This window comes from Oncorhynchus mykiss, chromosome 32 (genome assembly GCF_013265735.2).
Source record: "Oncorhynchus mykiss isolate Arlee chromosome 32, USDA_OmykA_1.1, whole genome shotgun sequence".
NCBI lineage: Eukaryota > Metazoa > Chordata > Actinopteri > Salmoniformes > Salmonidae > Oncorhynchus > Oncorhynchus mykiss.
The window spans coordinates 32,856,115-32,877,119 of record NC_050572.1 but is presented as its reverse complement, the minus strand read 5'-3'; the positions used below and the strand labels follow the sequence as shown (position 1 = coordinate 32,877,119).

General features: G+C 39.9%; 1 protein-coding gene across 1 annotated transcript; it reads left to right on the top strand.

Moving 5' to 3' along the window:
- The first annotated feature begins 14,854 nt into the window (after positions 1–14,854).
- Positions 14,855–19,088, top strand: LOC110488325 (oocyte zinc finger protein XlCOF6.1). The gene is made up of 2 exons (XM_021560528.2): positions 14,855–15,179; positions 16,996–19,088. Exons 1-2 carry the CDS (start codon positions 14,993–14,995, stop codon positions 17,889–17,891), a joined length of 1,083 nt encoding a protein of 360 aa, XP_021416203.1. The 5' UTR covers positions 14,855–14,992; the 3' UTR covers positions 17,892–19,088.
- Positions 19,089–21,005: the final 1,917 nt, after the last annotated feature.

Genomic DNA, 21,005 nt, shown 5'->3' with positions numbered 1-21,005 from the left:
CCCATTCATCAGCATTTAATATTCTTAGTTAATTCATTTGAATAATACACATAAATGAAGTGGTCGATTGTTGATGAATTATATGCAAATGAGAACTGTTTCAAACTCAATTTATAGGATTTTATAGTTAATGCTTAATATGTCCTCTTTTCTTCCATACAGATGGAAAATGCTGTGACTAGCCATGTCACAGGTGGTGCCATTGGTGCTGTTGTGGTCCTTCTGCTCATATTGATCTTGGTTCCCTTGATACTGTTTATTTAGAAAAATATAATATGTAAGTTTCATACAATTATTGTTTTATAACAATGTGTTTATGTAATTTGACACACATATTGATATTATTGTAGAGAGAAGGCATTCGTCTAAAACTTCTATGCTCCTTCTTCTCCCAGCACTCCCGGCGCAGAACCTGCAATTCCCCAAAATCGACCACAATTCTGCAACGTTCACCTGTGGGCCACCGCTCTTCAAGACCAACCTCTGCCGCTGTTATGCCATGACCAATGGGGTAAAGACCCATAAGGTAAGCATGGCTGAATTTTATGTCATAGTCCGGTCTCAATTAAATCCGTAGCGTTGAAGATTAAAGGCAATGTTCCCGCAGTCACAGAGACTGCATTCACTGTAAACGCTGCATATGTGAGCTCAATCAGAAATTACCTTTAAAGGGGCAATCAGCAGTTGAAACAATAGCGAAGCATTTTCCCAGACCCTGTTTAGTTAAAAAGCTGAAGGACTGGGCTGGTGAAATGTAGTTAACCACTCTGAAATTCATAAACAGAGCTATGGATGCAAAGACTGACCATCCATGATGTCAAAATTAAAGTTTTAATCATGTTTTGAGGCTACATACTGCTGGTTTACATTTACTTTGTATACAAGTATAATTTGGGTTCTGATGAGGTACGACAGTTGAACTAAGCTCATGAGGCATTTACAAGTTATATTCTTGAAGAATCAATTGGTATACAGTGCATTCGGAAAAGTATTCAGACCCTTTCCCTTTTTCCACATTTTGTTACGTTACAGCCTTATTCTAAGATGGATCAAACATATTTTTTTCCTCATAAATCTACACACAATACCCCATAATGACAAAGCAAAAACAGGTTTTTATAAATGTTTGCAAATTCATAAAAATATAAAACAGAAATACCTTATTTAGACCCTTTCCTATGAAAGCGCTCAGGTGCATCCTGTTTCCATTGATTATCCTTGAGATGTTTCTACAACTTGGAGTTCACCTGTGGTAAATTCAATTGATTGGACATGATTTGGAAAAGCACACACCTGTCTATATAAAGGCCCCACAGTTGACAGTGCATGTCAGAGCAAAACCAAGCCATGAACTGCTCTATAACGCTGATATTCTGTGCTACGCATTGAATTGAGCCCTTAGTGTTCATGTTTAAAACGTGTCTAATAATGCTTTGCACTTTCCAAATACATTTTTTCCCTCCAGAACAAATCACATGGTAAACTTGATAACATGTGAATTTTAGTTCTTACATCAACACATTAAATAATGAGTACGTTTATATGCGCACTATTAGTTTGATAATGGCAGTTGGCCACGTATGGCATTAGTCATGTAAACACATTACTCTGCTTATTTTAATTGGCATGAGGTCATAATCGAAGTTAGCATACGCCAATTAAAACACCTGGTTTTCTGAGCAATATTTAAAATGATTAGGACATGTAAATGGCTTAATTGGTGTTCCAGCGGTGTACTCTGCGCATGTGCAGACAGAGCTTGTGAGGATCTGGCAACCCATCATTACGCACACCTGGCAACCATTATTACGCATTCCTGCGCCTCATCAGACATACCTGGACTTCATCACTTCCCTGATTACTCCTCCTTTATCTACACTCCATTGTATTCACCCCTCAGGCAGTATTTGTTATGTTTTACATGCTAGACATGTCCCTTGGTTTGTATCGTTCCATGGTCTTTGTAATTAAACTCATTAACTTCACTTGCTTCCAGCCTCCCTGCGTCCATGTTATACATGCACACAAAAAGCTTATTTCTCTCAAATCCTTTGCACAAATTTGTTTACATCCCTGTTAGTGAGCATTTCTCTTTTGCCAAGATAACCTGTCCACCTGACAGGTGTAGCATATCAAGAAGCAGACTACACAGCATGATCATTACACAGGTGCTATCTAGAAGAAAAAGAAACGCACGACTATTAAGACGAGGTGCTGGCTAACGGAGTAGAACACTTGAAAATAAAAGAGAGCTGCACACTCTAGGAGCTCAGATGCAAAAATGTAATTACCAACGTTTCGACAGCCAAGCTGTCTTCATCAGGGTATAATCACAAACACTGCGGGACTACTCGTTTATATAGTGTCAAAAGACACAGGTGTCTGTAATCATGGCCAAGAGTGGCCTAATATCATTGGTTAATAATCAAATATTAAAATGTCATACAAAGAACAGCATACAAACAACAAATGGATAGCATACGATCATAGATTAAGTTGACTACACAAGCTTACAAACTATTACAATGGCAAAGTCACAATAATCACAAGAATGGCTTCAGATCAAAGTCTACGTTGAGACCGAAGGGCGCAAGGGTCTTTAAATTACGCAGGTGCACCTTCTGCTGGGGACAATAAAAGGCCAATCTAAAATGCCACAGATGTCTCAAGTTTTCAGAGAGTGTACAATTGGCATGCTGACTGCAGGAATGTCCAACAGAGAATTGAATGTTAATTTCTTTACCAATGTCATTTTAGAGAATTTGGCAGTACAACCAACCATCCTCACAACCGCAGACCACTTGTGTGTGTGTGTGTGTGTGTGTGTGTGTGGGGGGGGGGGGGGGGGGTTGTGAGGAAAAATTAATTCGGATTGGCTGGTCCTGGCTCCCCAGTGAGTGGCCTGGCTCCCAAGTGGGTGGGCCTAAGCCCTCCTAGACCCATCCATGGCTGCGCCCCTGCCCAGTCATGTGAAATCCATAGATTAGTGCCTAATGATTTTATTTGAACTGACTGATTTCCTTCTATGAACTGTAACTCAATAAAATCTCTGAAATTGTTGCATTTACATCAATACTTTAGTTACGTGTATAGTTTTCACAAATCAAAGGTAAAACGTTTATTTTGATTGCCGATTTTCTGCATTTATCTAAATCCCACCAGTAGCCTGATTTCAGAAGTGTGCATGTAAACAGGATTATTAGGGAAATTGTTATTCTTGCAAAGCATGTAAATGTTTTAAACAAACTATTATATTAACCTGTCTATCCACAATAATTGCATTAATGTGTGCATGTAACCGTGCTCAATGTTACCACCTTCTGAAATGTAAATTGAAAATTACTAGAGTAAAAAAAAGCCTAATCCAGGAAGCACAGACATCCCAGTACCGTTATTGTTATTTGTTGTTATTCTTAAAATGAATGAATGTTTTCAATATTGGCCAGGACGTAAATACTGTACAAGGACAATAATGCCATCTACACATCTTTGAGATGAAATTAATTCATACTCACCTTCACACTTACTTTTTCTTTGACCATATGGCGAATTCAACGAAAACCCAGTGTTGCTTAGCAACCTGATGTCATTGACAGAGTACACTGTGACCATCTTGGCCTTGTATGATATGGGTCCACCAGTAAGACTGCCTCTCTTCTCCCCTCTATTCTCCCCAGTTGTTAGTTGTGGAGAGCTGTATGGCACAGTGGTACTGAAGGAGGAAGACTGTGTCTTGGTAATTGCTTGTATTACTAAATTATGAGAGTTATAAACCACACACAAGTCAGAGTTATATTTAAACTTAATCTTTAATTATATGAGCTTCACCATAGCCTTTTGACTCTCAGATCAATTCAATATCTATCAATGAATTCTGAGAGCGCTTACAAAAGAATACTAGTATTTTTTATAGCCAAGATACACCCCTCTCAACTCACATGACCAACCACAGATCTCAGGAACTTCACAAAGGGCCTTTTACTTGAGAAAGGAGTATCCCATAGCCAGATAGCATTAGCTATACATTATCGTTCAGTTTGGTCTCTAAGACGAGGTTCTAATCTCGTTCTTGGTACTTCATAGTACCATAACTTTACCTCATCCAATGGCATATATCAATTGTCAATTCTAGATACTCCCATCTCAAATACACCCCCTCCTGGACAAGCTCACTGAGGGGAGTGAGCCTCTAGGTCATATACTATGAAAGATAAGTTCAACATCAGAGGGGTCATGCAATGGTTCCAGACACTGCCATACTCCTTCCCCCAATGGGAAAAGGAGGGAGTGACTGGCGTACAGACATTGTGGAGCCCTTCACATGGTTTAACAGATACATTCACATATGAAGACAATGTTCAATTCTGACTTCTCCCTTTCTGATATTCTGCATATTACCAGACATGTAAAAGCCTGACCTCTCCCCTCTCTGGGCCCCAAGTGACTTTTCCCTGGAGAAGAAAGGAAAAATGCAACTGCCAACAGTATAGTCCAAAAGAAGACATTCTAATGACAAGTATCTCACATAAGCATATTATGAAAGTAAATAAAACATCTTATTTATCTATGTTACCTTACTAATTCTGATTCAGCTACGACAACTGATGGCCAGATAGTTGCTAGTCCAAAATATTAATCTACTCTATTGTACTGTACTGTATTGCTCTTCTGTGTTGCTGTCCTGAGCTGCGTTTCTTTATCCTAGGAATTTAATAATAGGATTTAGTGGAAAAATATGTCATTTTCATAGACTCATTTTCCCGCAGACGACAGTTAGGGTTTTGAGGTGCTAAAAAGAGTCACTGGCAGGGAATTCGTAACACTTATTGTCACCTTTACATCCAACCTATGCAGCTATCTCATTTGGTTACACTCTCTATGAACTACCTGTGTGCAACACATTATGAATGTTTTTAGGATGCAATTTAGATGGAATATGTATGTCATGTGTATTCTCTTTTAAATGACTCACCCTTTGTGTCTAATCCAGAGACGGTCCCAGAGCATCTCAACCTGAGGAGCAGTGAAGTCTCCACAGAGAGCTTTAGGGTCACCTGGGAACACTCAGGCCAAGACGTGCTCCTTTACAGACTGTTCTGGATCCCAACCAGAGGGGGAGACACTAAAGAAGTCTGTATGTCTGTCTGTCAGGTTTTCTGTCTGTATGTTCATCTTGGTCTGTTAGTTAACCTCTTCCAAGCCAGTCTGCTTACTGAATCTCTCTCTCTCTTTTATTTTCTCCCTCCCTCTCTCTCTGCATAGGTGAAGATGCAGATGAATGGTAACATTCACACCTACATTGAATACAAGGAGGCAAGTTTGAAAGTGACACCATGACCATCAAAGTGTCAACAGGTAAACTACAGGATATATAGCTAATGTAACCGCTCTCAAAAGACTTTGTAATTGCACTTTTGCACATTGAGCATAACAGGGTCAATGTAGTTGATTATAGTTGAGTATGTATAGTATAGTGATACTATTGGGTAACGTTTAGGTGGGAAAAGACTTGGGTTTACCAAAAAATTATACAAAAAAGACAGCAGAGTTTACAAAAATATTACATGAGGAACAATTTAGAAATAATTTGAAATGGGAATTTTTATGTTTGTGCTTTTCTGATAACTCATTTCTGTGTTTGTGCAAGTGACTGATTTAACGAATCCTCACTTATCAGTATCTGCAATTTGGCAGTACACCCAGACCTTGTTTTGAGAAAGAAAAAAATATATCTCAGTTTCAAGGTCTCAGTTTAGAGAGAAGAATTCTCGTGAGGTGTTGGTCTGCCACATGTTATGAACCAGTATTGGTCGGTGACATGAATGAAACAAAACGGTAATGATTAATTCTGCTAAATCATACAAATATAGCTTGTCTGTGTATAGCTGTATATAAGACAACTGCTGGAACTGTCCAGGAAGAGCTTGTGATTGACTTGTATATTATTGTGCTGTCACACCCTGATCTGTTTCACCTGTCTTTGTGCTTGTCTCCACCCCCACCAGGTGTCTCCCATCTCCCCTCATTATCCCCTGTGTATTTATACCTGTGTTCTCTGTTTGTCTGTTGCCAGTTTGTTTTGTACTTCAAGCCTACCAGCGGTTTACCCCTTGCGCCTGTCTTTTCTATAGTTCCTGTTTTCCAATTTTCCCGGTTTTGACCATTCTGCCTGCCCTGACCCTGCCTGCCGTCCTGTACCTTGTCCCACCACACTGGATTATTGACCTCTGCCTGCCCTGACCCTGAGACTGTCTGCCGTTCTGTACCTTTTGGACTCTCTGGATTACTGACCTTTGCCTGCCCTTGACCTGTCATTTTGCCTAGCCCCTGTTCTAGTAATAAAATGTTGTTACTTCGACACTGTCTGCATCTGGGTCTTCCCTAATAGTGGTAGGTGCATTGAGTTGGTTGGAACCTCTCCAGCACACTTACAATACATTATGATTAATTTAAGATTGACTTCCAGTGTCCCTGTGTAATCATTTCCACGACAAACTCATGCTTGTTTTCATTGCAAAGGTTGCTTTTATCACTTATCGTAAATCACGTGGTACATTAGTCATAAACAGGAGAGACAGATCCGTTACTGTACTTATGATCAAGAACAGATTTGTCAAGAAAGTGAAACACTAGAATAACAAGCATTCTGTTTGACACAATGAACCTAGGATACTTCACATACTTTCAGCTTTAGTATGAAGATCAACAAGGATAAGATCATCATCCTTCAAGGTCAAATCAACTTACTGATAAATGTTGTCATGTTTCCACACAAGAGCCACAAAGAGGAGCATTATTGTGGCAGAATACAATGAGTTTGAAAAATGCCCAAACTTGTTTAAGTTCAACATCAGTTGACTTATCTTTATATATATATATATATATACAGTGGGGCAAAAAAGTATTTAGTCAGCCACCAATTGTGCAAGTTCCCCCACTTAAAAAGATGAGAGAGGCCTGTCATTTTCATCATAGGTACAGTTCAACTATGACAGACAAAATGGGGGGAAAAAATCCAGAAAATCACAATGTAGGATTCTTTATGAATTTATTTGCAAATTATGGTGGAAAATAAGTATTTGGTCACCTACAAACAAGCAAGATTTCTGGCTCTCACAGACCTGTAACCTTCATTCTAGTGAAGGTTCTAGTCAGGAGGAAAAACCAACCAGAAGCCGTGATGATATTGATGAGAACCAACGACTGCTACCTGGTGAAGGTCTGTATATCAACCTCCCTCTCTATATTAATTACACCCTTTCAGGTTGGTCATCTAAATGAGTAACTAAAGTTAGATTTTTTTCATTCAAAAGTAAATATGAATTGGAATTACAATAAATGCATATACACTGTTCAAAAAATAAAGGGAACACTTAAACAACACAATGTAACTCCAAGTCAATCACACTTCTGTGAAATCAAACTGTCCACTTAGGAAGCAATACTGATTGACAACAAATTTCACATGCTGTTGTGCAAATGGAATAGACAACAGGTGGAAATTATAGGCAATTAGCAAGACACCCCCAATAAAGGAGTGGTTCTGCAGGTGGTGACCACAGACCACTTCTCAGTTCCTATGCTTCCTGGCTGATGTTTTGGTCACTTTTGAATGCTGGCGGTGCTTTCACTCTAGTGGTAGCATGAGACGGAGTCTACAACCCACACAAGTGGCTCAGGTACTGCAGCTCATCCAGGATGGCACATCAATGCGAGCTGTGGCAAGAAGATTTGCTGTGTCTGTCAGCGTAGTGTCCAGAGCATGGAGGCACTACCAGGAGACAGGCCAGTACATCAGGAGACGTGGAGGAGGCCAACAACCCAGCAGCAGGACCGCTACCTCCACCTTTGTGCAAGGAGGAGCAGGAGGAGCACTGCCAGAGCCCTGCAAAATGACCTCCAGCAGGCCACAAATGTGCATGTGTCTGCTCAAATGGTCAGAAACAGACTCCATGAGGGTGGTATGAGGGCCCGACGTCCACAGGTGGGGGTTGTGCTTACAGCCCAACACCGTGTAGGACGTTTGGCATTTGCCAGAGAACACCAAGATTGGCAAATTCGCCACTGGCGCCCTGTGCTCTTCACAGATGAAAGCAGGTTCACACTGAGCACGTGACAGACGTGACAGAGTCTGGAGACGCCGTGGAGAACGTTCTGCTGCCTGCAACATCCTCCAACATGACCGGTTTGGCGGTGGGTCAGTCATGGTGTGGGGTGGCATTTCTTTGGGGGGCCGCACAGCCCTCCATGTGCTTGCCAGAGGTAGCCTGACTGCCATTAGGTACCGAGATGAGATCCTCAGACCCCTTGTGAGACCATATGCTGGTGCGGTTGGCCCTGGGTTTCTCCTAATGCAAGACAATGCTAGACCTCATGTGGCTGGAGTGTGTCAGCAGTTCCTGCAAGAGGAAGGCATTGATGCTATCCCCAGACCTGAATCAATTGAGCACATCTGGGACATCATGTCTCGCTCCATCCACCAACGCCACGTTGCACCACAGACTGTCCAGGAGTTGGCGGATGATTTAGTCCAGGTCTGGGAGGAGATCCCTCAGGAGACCATCCGCCACCTCATCAGGAGCATGCCCAGGTGTTGTAGGGAGGTCACACACACTACTGAACCTCATTTTGACTTGTTTTAAGGACATTACATCAAAGTTGGATCAGCCTGTAGACCCCCATTGGTTGATACATTTGATTTCCATTGATAATTTTTGTGTGATTTTGTTGTCAGCACATTCAACGTTGTAAAGAAAAAAAGTATTTAATAAGAATATTTCATTCATTCAGATCTAGGATGTGTTATTTTAGTGTTAAGGCCTCTATTTAATCTCTAGCACAGATGCAGGGGCTCTTTGTGACATATTCATAGTACATATAGATTGTATGTATACTGGTAGTATTATACTGTGTGGACTACAGCAGTGGTGTCTAACATACATATGCTGGTCAAATCCGTCCCACAGGTGGTTTGTGTAAAAACAAAAGGTGTAAATATTTTTTGGGGGGCGGTGAAACTTACTCAATATCCTTAAAAATGACTAAAACCAAATCGTAACTGTGTAGAAATGATAATGGACCTAAATTAATTTATTGACTGCATAATCACCGAAATGAAAGCTAGACAGTCAGGTAGCATCGTAAATTCCAAAAACTATGGATAGAGGACTGTTTTGCCAATTCTGACGACGAGAAAATATTAACCAATTTTCGGTGCTGCCCTCCGGACCTCATTGAAGACCGGATGCGGCCCGGTAGTGTAGAGTCAGTGTCGTACATATCTTAATGAGTATCACCATATTTTTATCTTAAGGGAGCTAGAAGGACATTCAACTCCAGTGAAAGAACAAGAGACCCAGAACCCTCTGCTGGGGAAAGGATGGAGCTAATGTGTGTTTTATGCTGCTTTAAAATAGATTATTGTATCAGCTATCAATAATGTAAACATAGATACGCTTTCCCCCAAAAATGTGATTATTTGTATAATTTATATTCTGGATATTTAACTACATGATCCTAATATATCTGTAATGAATACTCAGGGAGAAAACGGTGTGGATTCACGCGCAGAGCACAGGTGCAGGTGTTTATTTCGCCTTATAGCAGAAGGCAGGAATCGTGGTCACAGGCTGGCAATGGTCATACACAGGTAGGCAAACAGGCAGGTGAATCAAAACTAGGACTGAAGGCTATAATTGGTTCTCACAAACGAGCTAGGAAAAGGCTTAGTAGAGTCAAAACGAACACTACTTCACAAAGGCACAAACAGAATGAACTGAACTACATAAGGAGCTGATGAGACCAGGTGAGTAACTACCACAGGTAAAATCAATGAACAAAAATGAAAGATAGGGCTACCTTCAAGAACACAACGAAACAGAACACAAGGCTGACTAAGAAAAGAAATACAGAACCTTACAATGTCATACTATTATATTTAACATTCTATTATAATTATCCTATTATATATCCTATGATGTGTATACTACATAAGTATTTGCAAAAGCGTAAGTGTTAGTGTTGTCTTGTAACTGTTTGGTACACCTTCTATCACCAAAGGGATATGTTCACAATATATAATGTAGACATTAGTTTTCCAAATGAAATATCTAAGGGGCATGATGATGAGCGAACACAGATATGAGTTGGCTAAATCACAAACAGACTGGACCACCAGGCTAGCATAGTATAGACAAATAATATAGAACGGAACAAAGAATTTAAGGGAAATTCCATTACCGTGGATTGTTACAATCACTATTACTTTAACTACTGAAGTAGTACGGAAATGAAACAAAACACGTAGATATAATGGGGTATGGTTTATTTAATGGTTTATCTAATCTTGGGTGTGTGTTGCTGATAGCCCTTTTTTTATACTTCAACAGAATGGGCTTCTTCGTGGTTATTTTACCACATACATTTAAGGGAATTTGTCGCTACAAAACAGTTGTAAGGCATTTAATAACCCAATAAATTACATATGAAGGATTTCATATGAGCCTTTGACTCGTACATCAAGTAACAATGCAATAATAACTTCATTTGATTTAGCTAAAAAAATGAGATGGGTTTGTTTCTTCTATCATCTTTTGGTATCTCATATGTAATTCTCAGACTTCTGACCTGATTTCTGTCTTTCAACAATTTCATTAAATGACATTGTGCTGTTCAAATGTGAAAGTAAATCAGATTATTTGGTATTGGTAAATAAATACAGAAAATAAAACATCTTTATTATTATTTTTATAATTTAACCATGAAATAACATTGTTTTTGGAAACGCACATCCCATATTTTATTTTAGTTCATGCAAGAAATGATCATCCTAGATTACCCTATAATTTTGGAAAACTACTATTTAAACACCCCAAATGTTCCTCTCGTCCCACATTTTACCCCGTTACCAATGGTCTGTACCTTGTAGTAAAATCTCTTCCACCCAGGGGCGCTAATGTGTTTTTCTGGGCTCACCATACTGATAAGAATAAGAAAAAGACAACATGGAAGTAGATAGGGATGTTCCTCCATTGTTCCTCACAGATCCTGTTGTTGATCTAACCTTGGTAGGGAAAAGGGAAGATTGGTCAGAAGTCAGTGATATAGGGAAACGGGTTGGTAATTACATTGGTATAAGTTTTTATGCATTTTTACAGCTTTTCACAGATGGATCCAAAGACCCAGACAGTGGGCGCACAGGAGCAGATGTTTACTTTCCATAATTTGATGTGCAAATGTAGAAGATTAACAGATGATCTTTCAGAATACTCAGTTGAACTGTTGGCAATAGTAGTTGCCCTCCAGTGGGTGGAGGACATACAACCTGTCAGAAATAAAGTATGCTCGGATTCCTTGTCTGTATTTAATAGTTTATCATCTGGCAAATCTAATAGGAGTTACCTACTATTGGAGGTTTTCATGTTATTATGGAGAATTGAGAGACTGGGTGTAGTAGTGAGATTCTGCTGTGTCCCAGCCTTTGCTGGTGTGGAAGGGAATGAAATTGTAGACCAGTTAGCCAAAAGAGCTTTAAAATGAGATATAATTGATTTTAATGTTCCACTGGGTAGAGGTGAGGCCAAATGTAAGATCAAAGCCATTTTGATAGATGTGTAGCAGAAGAGATAGGACTCTGAGCTCAAGGGCCAACATTTATATGCCCTCCAAAGTAAGGTCGGTGGACCAAGATTCAAAGGTCAGATTCGGAAGGAAATGGTTGTGTTTTCTCAATTGTGCCTAGAACATCATTAAATCTGGTGGGCAAGCATACAAATGGTTTGTGTCTGGAGTGTATGGTCACTGAAACGGTGGAGCATGTGTTGTTCTATTGTTATAAGTATGTTGAAGAGAGGGAAAGATTTAAGTGTAGTGTCATTGAGGTTGGGGGGGGGCGGGTTCGAAGGGATTTTGGGGATGGGGGAGGGTCTATTAGAAGTTAGTATGGCAGTTTTTTGTCCCCTCAGAAGTACTGAGTTAGGTAGGAGGATTTAGAAGTGTAGAGCTTATGTTGTAAACCGTGATTGACTACACACTCCAGCACAGTAGGTGGCGGCATGCACCTTTAACGTTTGTTTGCGGCCCGCTATTATATTATAGAAGAAGAAGACGACGGCGAAAAACATCAACAACACGGACGTTGAACTGAGAGGAAGGAGGGAGTTTGTTTTGATTTTGAACATTCTTTCCTCGTGGACGAAGCCAAACACTCAAGAGGGTGAATAACCACAAAACATGTCTAAATTACTGTATTTGAATGCGTTTCTTTCTGAGCGTTTAACGGATGTTTGGGACAGTTGAGAAAGTGGTAGTTGAGTACCAGATCTCCCGATCTAAACAGGAGAATGATTGGCTACGAAGACTGCTAGTATGGATTACACCGGAGATAAAACGATGTGCAATAGGTTCGTTGCTATGTAGGTATTATCTACTCAATTAATACATTGTTTATGGCTGACTAACATCGATTCACCTATCAACAACTTTTAAGTTGAACTTTCACCATTAAATAGCTAGCTAGTGCTATCTCGAAAACCTTGTACTAGTAGCTACTTAGACATGTCTAAAGGCTTTAGCTAGCTATAACTCAGCTTCTCTCTTATTCCCACCAGACTCCCAGCAGCTCTCTCACCCCGTCTCTGAAGGGGAGGTTGGCCCTGAGCAGCAGCACTGTGGGTCCTCCAGTCTGGGGCAGGAGGAACCAGAGCCCACACAGATTAGAGGCACAGGAGGAACTCAAAACCAGCCCTGAGGAAGTGCAACTTCAAGGGCAAGAGGCTAATACGAAATAGTTAATTTCTTGCTGTGTGAAAAGTGAGTTGAGATGAAGAGGATCAATTTCAGTCCTTGTTTCTTCCCAAAACTCTGACTGTGGAGAACAGAGAGAGTGACTCAAAACTAGTGGATCGAAAATATTTTGGCACTGTGACCCAGCTAAAGTGTTTCGACATTCCCTCCAGATAATCAAAACAATGCCTCCAGCTACAGCTCAGCCGTAAGCAGCAACTCAGTACGACTTTACAGCAGCGCACCATTGGATCCCGACCCACCAGTGGGAGAACACTGTTCAGAATGTAGCACCATGTCTAATAAATCTCACTGCTGCTGTGACTGTGGCGGAGCATTTGCTCTGAAAGCTGGCCTGCATAGACACGTCACTCTTGCAAGGGAGAGACCCAGCGAATGCCCCATCTGCAAAAACTGCTATAATTTCACCTGTCAACTGAAGGCCCATGTCCAACTCTGTCAGCCTGCAAAAACCTGCCGTGCTACAGCTCTTCAGTACAACTAAGAAGAGAACGTACATCAACTACCTCCGAACACAGCAGTGCTGGCCAAAACTAAGTGCCGGGCACTGGTTGGACCACATCTAATCATGCCAAAGATACCTGCACAGAGGCAGCTATTCACCAAAGCACCAGCTGTCTGTAGCACCAGTGGTGGTCTGGTTGTTCAAGTCCCATCTGTCTCTGGACAGTACTTCATGCAATTTGTTCCCCAGGTGACGTTACAGACAGCACCCACTGTTACCATAACAGCTTCATCCGTGACCATACCCAACCACAAAATGGGCTGACAAGGTAAAAATCTGTCGTGCTTCCCCTGAACAAGGCAGTTAACCCACTGTTCCTAGGCCGTCATTGAAAATAAGAAGTTGTTCTTAACTGACTTGCCTTATTAAATAAAGGTTATATATATATATATATATATATATATATATATATATATATATATATATATATATATATATATATATATATATATATATAAAACCTTTATTTTTTTTTTAAAGGGACTGTTTACTGCCCACAAGCAGACTTTCTCAAAGTGGCTGGAGACAATGTGCAGGTAGCAGCAGTGAATAACTCAATATTTATGTAATTTATTTGTTTTCTCATAACATTAGCACATATGTTTAAACTTTTTTTTTTTTAAACCTTTTGTATTGTCCGTGTCTCTTTTTATTGTAGCCTATTGCTGTGTTTTGGCAACTTGGCCAGGCATTTTTTGCAAATGAGAACTGGGTCTGGGAGATAAATCATTAAGCTGTGGTGACTGCAGATAAAGCTTCAATCAGAATGGGAACCTAACCCAACATATACGGACTCACACAAGAGAAAAAACATTTAGCTGTGGTGACTGCTGAAAACGCTTCAATCACAAGGGGCATCTGACGATACTGACTCACACAACATTAGCCAATGAACAATTCCTGGTTGAATGTTTTGGAATGTCTCTCAGGGTGATGAGAAAATGGTCAGACTGATGTTATTGATAACATTAAAGAATATTATATACATTGCAGAAGAGATCTCCTTGTATTTGTTTAAGAGTATTTATCTTCCATTTTCACCTGATGCTGCTCATTCATGATATACAATAGACACCTGTAAAGTGCAAACTATTTTTATATGCATGTGCACTACAGTTGTTCAGTCCCAATTAGATTACATTCATTTTAATTCCTTCTGATAAACATCCATTCATTATTAAAGTTCATGCAAAAAAAGTATCATCCTATATATCCTACAATTTAAAATTACAACCACACGTGGATACAATGCATTTAAAATGATTGAGGATGACACAATAACAAATGTATTTCCATTTTGGCCCTCTTGATGAAAACACAATATATACGCAAAATTATATCATGAAAACAAAATACATAATCTCATCAATAGGGAGGTACCATAACTTTTTTGTTGTTGCCTGTTCTCTCTTAAAGCATTCATCCCCCTGTTACAGTATGACTTTTTGCCCTCTATGGAGTTATCTGTAGCAAAACCCGATCCACCCGGGGCGCCAACTTTTGTTTCTGGGTACGCCATACCCACTCATAAGAACATAAGAAGAAGACAACACGGATGTAGAACGGGGATTCCAAGTAAAAATATATATTACATTCCTTCTTCGTAGACGAATTCTAGTTAGTTAAAACCAGAGATTTAGATTATTTTGGCAATAATAATTCCACTACTACAAGTCTACAAAAATGTATAAATTACAGTCTTTGAATTCGTTTCTTTCTGAGTGTTTAACGGCGGCGACAGTGGAGATTTTGGGGGCAATTGAGAAAGTAGTAGCTGAGTACCAGGAGGAGATATCCCGATCTAAAGAGGAGATTGATAGTCTACGGAGACAGCTAAGGATTACACCGGAGATAAAACTATGTAGAACAGGTTTGTGTGTATATCTCACCTACTCAATTAATATATTGTAATAGTGATGAACATTTCAACGTTTTAGTTTAACTTGAACCATGCATGATTATTTTGTCGCTGTCGCGAAATGCATGTGTAGTCTATGGAACGCCGTTTGGATCTTTGCGTGTCAAAAAAGATACGTGTTAAATAAGCTTTTCATTTGACACGTCAACTAACACGGTTCTATTATAGAATGTGTGTCATGAATTTACACGTGCAAGCCAAGCGCCACCACTACTATCAGTAGCACTGTCAAACTGTACCAAAAAAGTCTGCAAACAAGCACACACCGGCCACGAACAATGTGTTTTACAATACCGCGTTGGTAATAAGGCATTATTTGTTCGACCGCAATTTCGCTACCTAGCTAGCACCAATACAACCAGTCTGAAAACAATTACAAGTAGAAACTGCAGTCATTTTCATCATTCTTAGCAATGATTTAGGAATCCTTGTGAGTAAGTATTGGCTAGGTAGCCACTTGTTGTTCGCCTATTGAAATTGAACCCTGTTGCCCAAAGCTAAGGTTATAAACAGGTTGGGGCAGGTAGCCGTTGGGCCAGTAACCGAAAGGTTGCAAGATCGAATCCCCGAGCTGACAAGGTACAAATCTGCCGTTCTGCTCCTGAGCAAGCCAGTTAACCCACGGTTCCTAGGCCATCATTGTAAATAAGAATTTGTTCTTAACTGACTGGCCGTATTTAGACTAGATAATTAAACAAGGTTGGAATGTGAAGTAATGAAATGGGGTATCGGTCTACACGTTGACACCAACAGACCACAACTGTGAAGCGTTTACACAAATATTAGTGTTGTAGCTAATATTGTGTGAAATCCCCAGCCATGACATTCATATTGCACTGGAGGATTGGGGATCAATGAACGTCCTCCTCAGAGTTGTCAGACTCCAAAACATCCACGCAGAACTGTTTTTCCTCAGAAATAGTGTTCAATACACATAGCAGGTTGACAATACATGTGGCTCAATTTACAGTGGTTTCAGAGTCCCGTAATAAGATGCTAATGTTCTCTGGGTGTCACTGAGTACCCCATGTCATTGAACAACAATCCATAGGTAAGGCTCTACAGTGAAATAAGTATGCCCCCAATGCAATTCTAAAGTATAATACATCCAGTGTGATTTCAACAGATTTTTGTCAAATTAACAAATTACTGTCTTTTGTTGATTTTATATAACAACATTCTCGTTTAGCATGATCTATTCAATTATGGCATAATTATACTATTTGTATTCATTTGCATCACTATCAATGACATACTTTTATTTTGAAGGCTAACCGCAAAGTCCACTATTGTGGCTAGTTTCACATAGATGGTCCCGCCACCATTAATCAAATAAGAACATTTATAAATTAGGGTCATTTTAGATGATGACACCTAGCTATATAGTTAACTAGATTATGTCGCTTTGCTATGTTTTTGGGGAAGAACATTGTTTGCATCTATCAGCTAGCTAGCTTTTTTTTATGACCAACACTGTAGGTGCGCGAGACAACTTTACCAGCACCATAGCACACGTATCGATGAATCTTTGTGACATATGAAATACTTGTGATATTGTTATCAATGTATAATAACTACGTAAAAAATGTATTAACGCGTTAATTTATTATGTGAAGTGCAGTCATATTCACGTCCTGATTGGTCAAGACACGTATAGTATTCTTGTTTTTGACACGCAAAGACCAAACGGCGTTCCATAGTAACTATGCTTGTCTGCGACTGTTCCCCCCCCCCCCCCCCCCCCCCCCCCCCCCCCCCCCCCCCCCAGACACGCAGCAGCTGTCTCTACCTGTCTCTGAAGAGGTTCCCTTTGAGCAACAACACTGTGAGCAGGAGTGGTACCCCACTCGGGGACAGGAGGAACCAGGGCCATCACAGATTAAAGAGGAAAAGGAGGAACTCAGGACCAGCCAGGAGGAAGAGCAGTTTCAAGGACTGGAGGGTAATACCATAGAGTTTATATTTAGTGGTCCCTGTGTGAAAAGGGAATGGGATCATGAGGCCTTAAGCCCCAGCTCAACTGTAATTAGTGACCAAGTAAATAGACCACCATTGGATCCCAAACCACCATTGGGGGCACACTGTTCTGAACTCAGCACCATGTCTAAAAAATCTCACTACTGCAGCAAAGTATTTGCTCTGAAAGCTGACCTTCAGAGGCATGTGACTCTCGCCAGGGAGAGACCCATTGAATGCCCCTACAACGCCACATGTAAACTGAAGGCCCATGTCCCACTCTGTCACGGTGGGAAACCCTGCCCTGTTTGTGGCAAGACCTTTAAAAACAAAGACCATCTATCCCAGCACATGAGGATTCATACACAGAACAGGCCATTTAGCTGTGGTGACTGCGGAAAAAGTTTCTATAGCAAGGGGCTGCTGAACGTGCATATACAGACTCATAAAGGAGAGAAACCATTCATCTGTGGATACTGCGGGAAAAGCTTCTATCAGAAGGGGAATCTAAACCAACATTTACGGACTCACACAGGAGAGAAACCATTTAGCTGTGGTATCTGCGGAAAAAACTTCAGTCGAAAAACGCACCTGAACAGGCATATCCTGACTCACACAGGTGAGAAACAGCATGGCTGTTCTGTGTGTGGTAGAAGATTCGCTGAGAATGCTGACCTGCTGAAGCATGTGGATAAAGTCCACAAATAACAAAACCAGGATCAAAACCGAATGGAGAAAGACAACCAGGACACAGACATCTATCAGAAGATGGGAATAAAAAGGCAGGATATGGACAACACCAAACTGGATCCTTCATGCTGTAGGTTTCAAATGAATAGACCTACCCCGTTGAAACATTAGCAAATTAACAATTAGGTTGTTTGTTTTTGAATGTCTCAGTCAGGGTGAAGAGAGAATTTTCAGACTGTTTATACATTAAAACATTGAACTTTCCAGAAAATGGTATCCTTGAATTTGAGTATTTATCTTGACCCAATGATCCATTCTGTCCTAATGCTGCTCATCTATGATATTGTAGCGATATATTGTAGTTGGAATACTTTTGCGGTGAAACTGCCACGTCCGTTGGTGATATTACAACAGATGTTACTTCAATGACTAACACTGCTTATTTTTTTTCTCACGGACATTGTTGCACACTTGATAGAACAGCAGAGTCTTTTACCACGATGTTAAATAAATAAACAAAACAATAACAAATGTGCCTGGAGCAACCAGTGGCGCTGTTTCACCTTTCGCGGATCTCAGCTTTAACCCAACACCTAGCAACCTCTTGGGACCTCTTGGTGTAACAGTTAAGGTGTTGGCTTGACAGTCGCTAGACCCCAGTTCGAGTATCATTGTGTAGCAAAGGCTCTGTCCCTTTAACTGTACACTCCTGTGTGTGCACCTTCTATTTATTATGTATTGTAATGGAAACCGTTTACCATTTGAAAAACCAAACCGAGCAAAGGGAACAAAACAGGGAGGGACCGATCTAAATGTGTCCAATGAACTCTTGTTTTTGTTGCAAAATGTTTTCAGTTTGTAGTAAACGAATCGGCTTAATGAATACACCCCTGTGTTTCTTTATCTTTTGGTTCAGTGGCAAAGGAATGTTGCCACTGAGGATATTGTTTGGATATGCATTGAAATGATCTAATTATAAAATTATGGTGGATATATTTTGTAAATGTTTTGGAGTTAATTATTGTTTAAGAAGTATGAGAATTATGACTAATAGGTTTTATATAATGATGATGAATCTCAATGCAATTATGTAATGTTGAAGTCATTATCATGATTATTCTGATTTGGATACTGGTTCTGAAATGTGTTGGAAATAATGATGTTTATGACTAATAATTGTTATCTTATGATATTAATATATGATAATGTGAATTCTTTATGACATTATTTTAAATATGCTAATACACATTTTTGGGGTTTATATTTAGCAGATAAATCAATAAGGAAACAAGGCAAAAGTAAACATGCCATCCCTCACGAATGATGCAGTGTGCACCTCATCTCTCCTGTCACATCCAACCTGGATCGATATTTGTTTTTAATGCAGATGAGAGCACTGAATCAGCGTACCATGAGTTTTAATGCTCGGTGGGAGACGGCACATTATTCCCATTGAGTCAGGAACTAAAACTCCCCCACAGTGACCCGTGAATTCATTGTCTGCAGCATTCGGTCACATGACAGCTCGATCAGCTGTTAGATTTCCGGCATGTCAACTAAGCCAGGATCACAGTCAAACATTTTGCTGATCAGATTTTGTGGATTCGGTCACTCATCTGTATAATTGTTTGGTATTTCCCCTGCATGCTTGCGTTCAGTTTGTTCAGTTTCCCTAATATGCCTGTTACATAGGCAAGGAGACACCATTTTATTTTCATTACACAGAAATGAAATGAAATTTTTTTTTTAAATGTTTTAAATTTTTTTTTTACATCTATTGCGAATAACAACAGCTCCTCTCTCAATTGAAAAAATATTTTCAACACTCCCCTCGATAATCACCAACCCTCGGTGTGAAATAGAACATTGTCATGTTATGATTAAATATCTCCACATCAGTGGCGGTCAGTGCCTTTTAAGATGAGGGAGGACTATTTATTTTTCTTCATGAGCATGGCCTTATTTATATTACAGCATATTGTAGTATTTATTTAACCAGGAAAATATGTCATTCATATTCCATTTCACCTAGTTCAATGTAACAGCGATGGGTTTAGGCTACTATATAATTCTTCTAATTTGACCTATACCAATCATGAGGTTGCTACAACCTAGCCTATGAATGAAGGTTTATAATGTACAGTACCAGTCAAAAGTTTGGACACCTCCTCATTCAAGGGTTTTTCTTTATTTTTACTATTTTCTAAATTGTAGAATAATAGTGAAGACATCAAACTGGTACTGTAGGTGCACACAGGTCAATACACATTCAATAACGCCTTGCACACTTTTGCCTGCATCTATCTGATATAGGGTGTAATCATTAGTCCAACACTTGCAAATTAGAGTTTCTATTGGACAAAATCATGTATGTTTATCCCTGTTATGTTCCGTTTTAAGATTTATTTTCAACAGAATAGGCAGAATGAATACACCCCTGATCACACGTAAACACAGTTAATTTTCATAACAGCCACATTGTATTCCTTCTCGCATCTATGTGCTCTACTCCTCTCACCCTTTCCCTTTGTTGCTTGTGGACGTCAATGCACAACACATCAGCTGTATGTGACCAGGCGAGACAACCTTTCCAAGCCAAACCATATCATAAAGTAACGACATAGTCAACATAGCTAATAGAACTAATGCATTAGTAAACCTGCTACAATCATGCAGTAACGTTAGTGTACAGTCAGTAAGCAGTTAGCTCTTACACAGGCGGGCCCCGGGGGCAAATACATTTTTAAACCCGAAAGCTTACCTTGACTTGCAAGAGTTCCAGTGTTGTTGGATAGTCATAGACCGCTAGCTAATATAGCATCCCTCTGTTTGAGTAGGCTAAACTAGCTAGCTGCATTTGCTAGCTAAGTGAAACTGAAAGTGAGGGAAAAACACACTATTGCTTCTCCATTTTGGAAGAAATTAATTTGTTCAAAACTGTTCAACTATTGTCTTTTTCTCTCTGAGTCAACTACTCTATCTTACTCTATTCATTCTCTGATCCTTTGATTGGGTTGGCAACATGTCAGTTCATGCTGCAAGAGCTCTGATAGGTTGGAGGACGTCCTCCGGAAGTTGTCATAATTACTGTGCAAGTCTGTAGAAGTGGGTGAGAACCATGAGCCTCCTAGG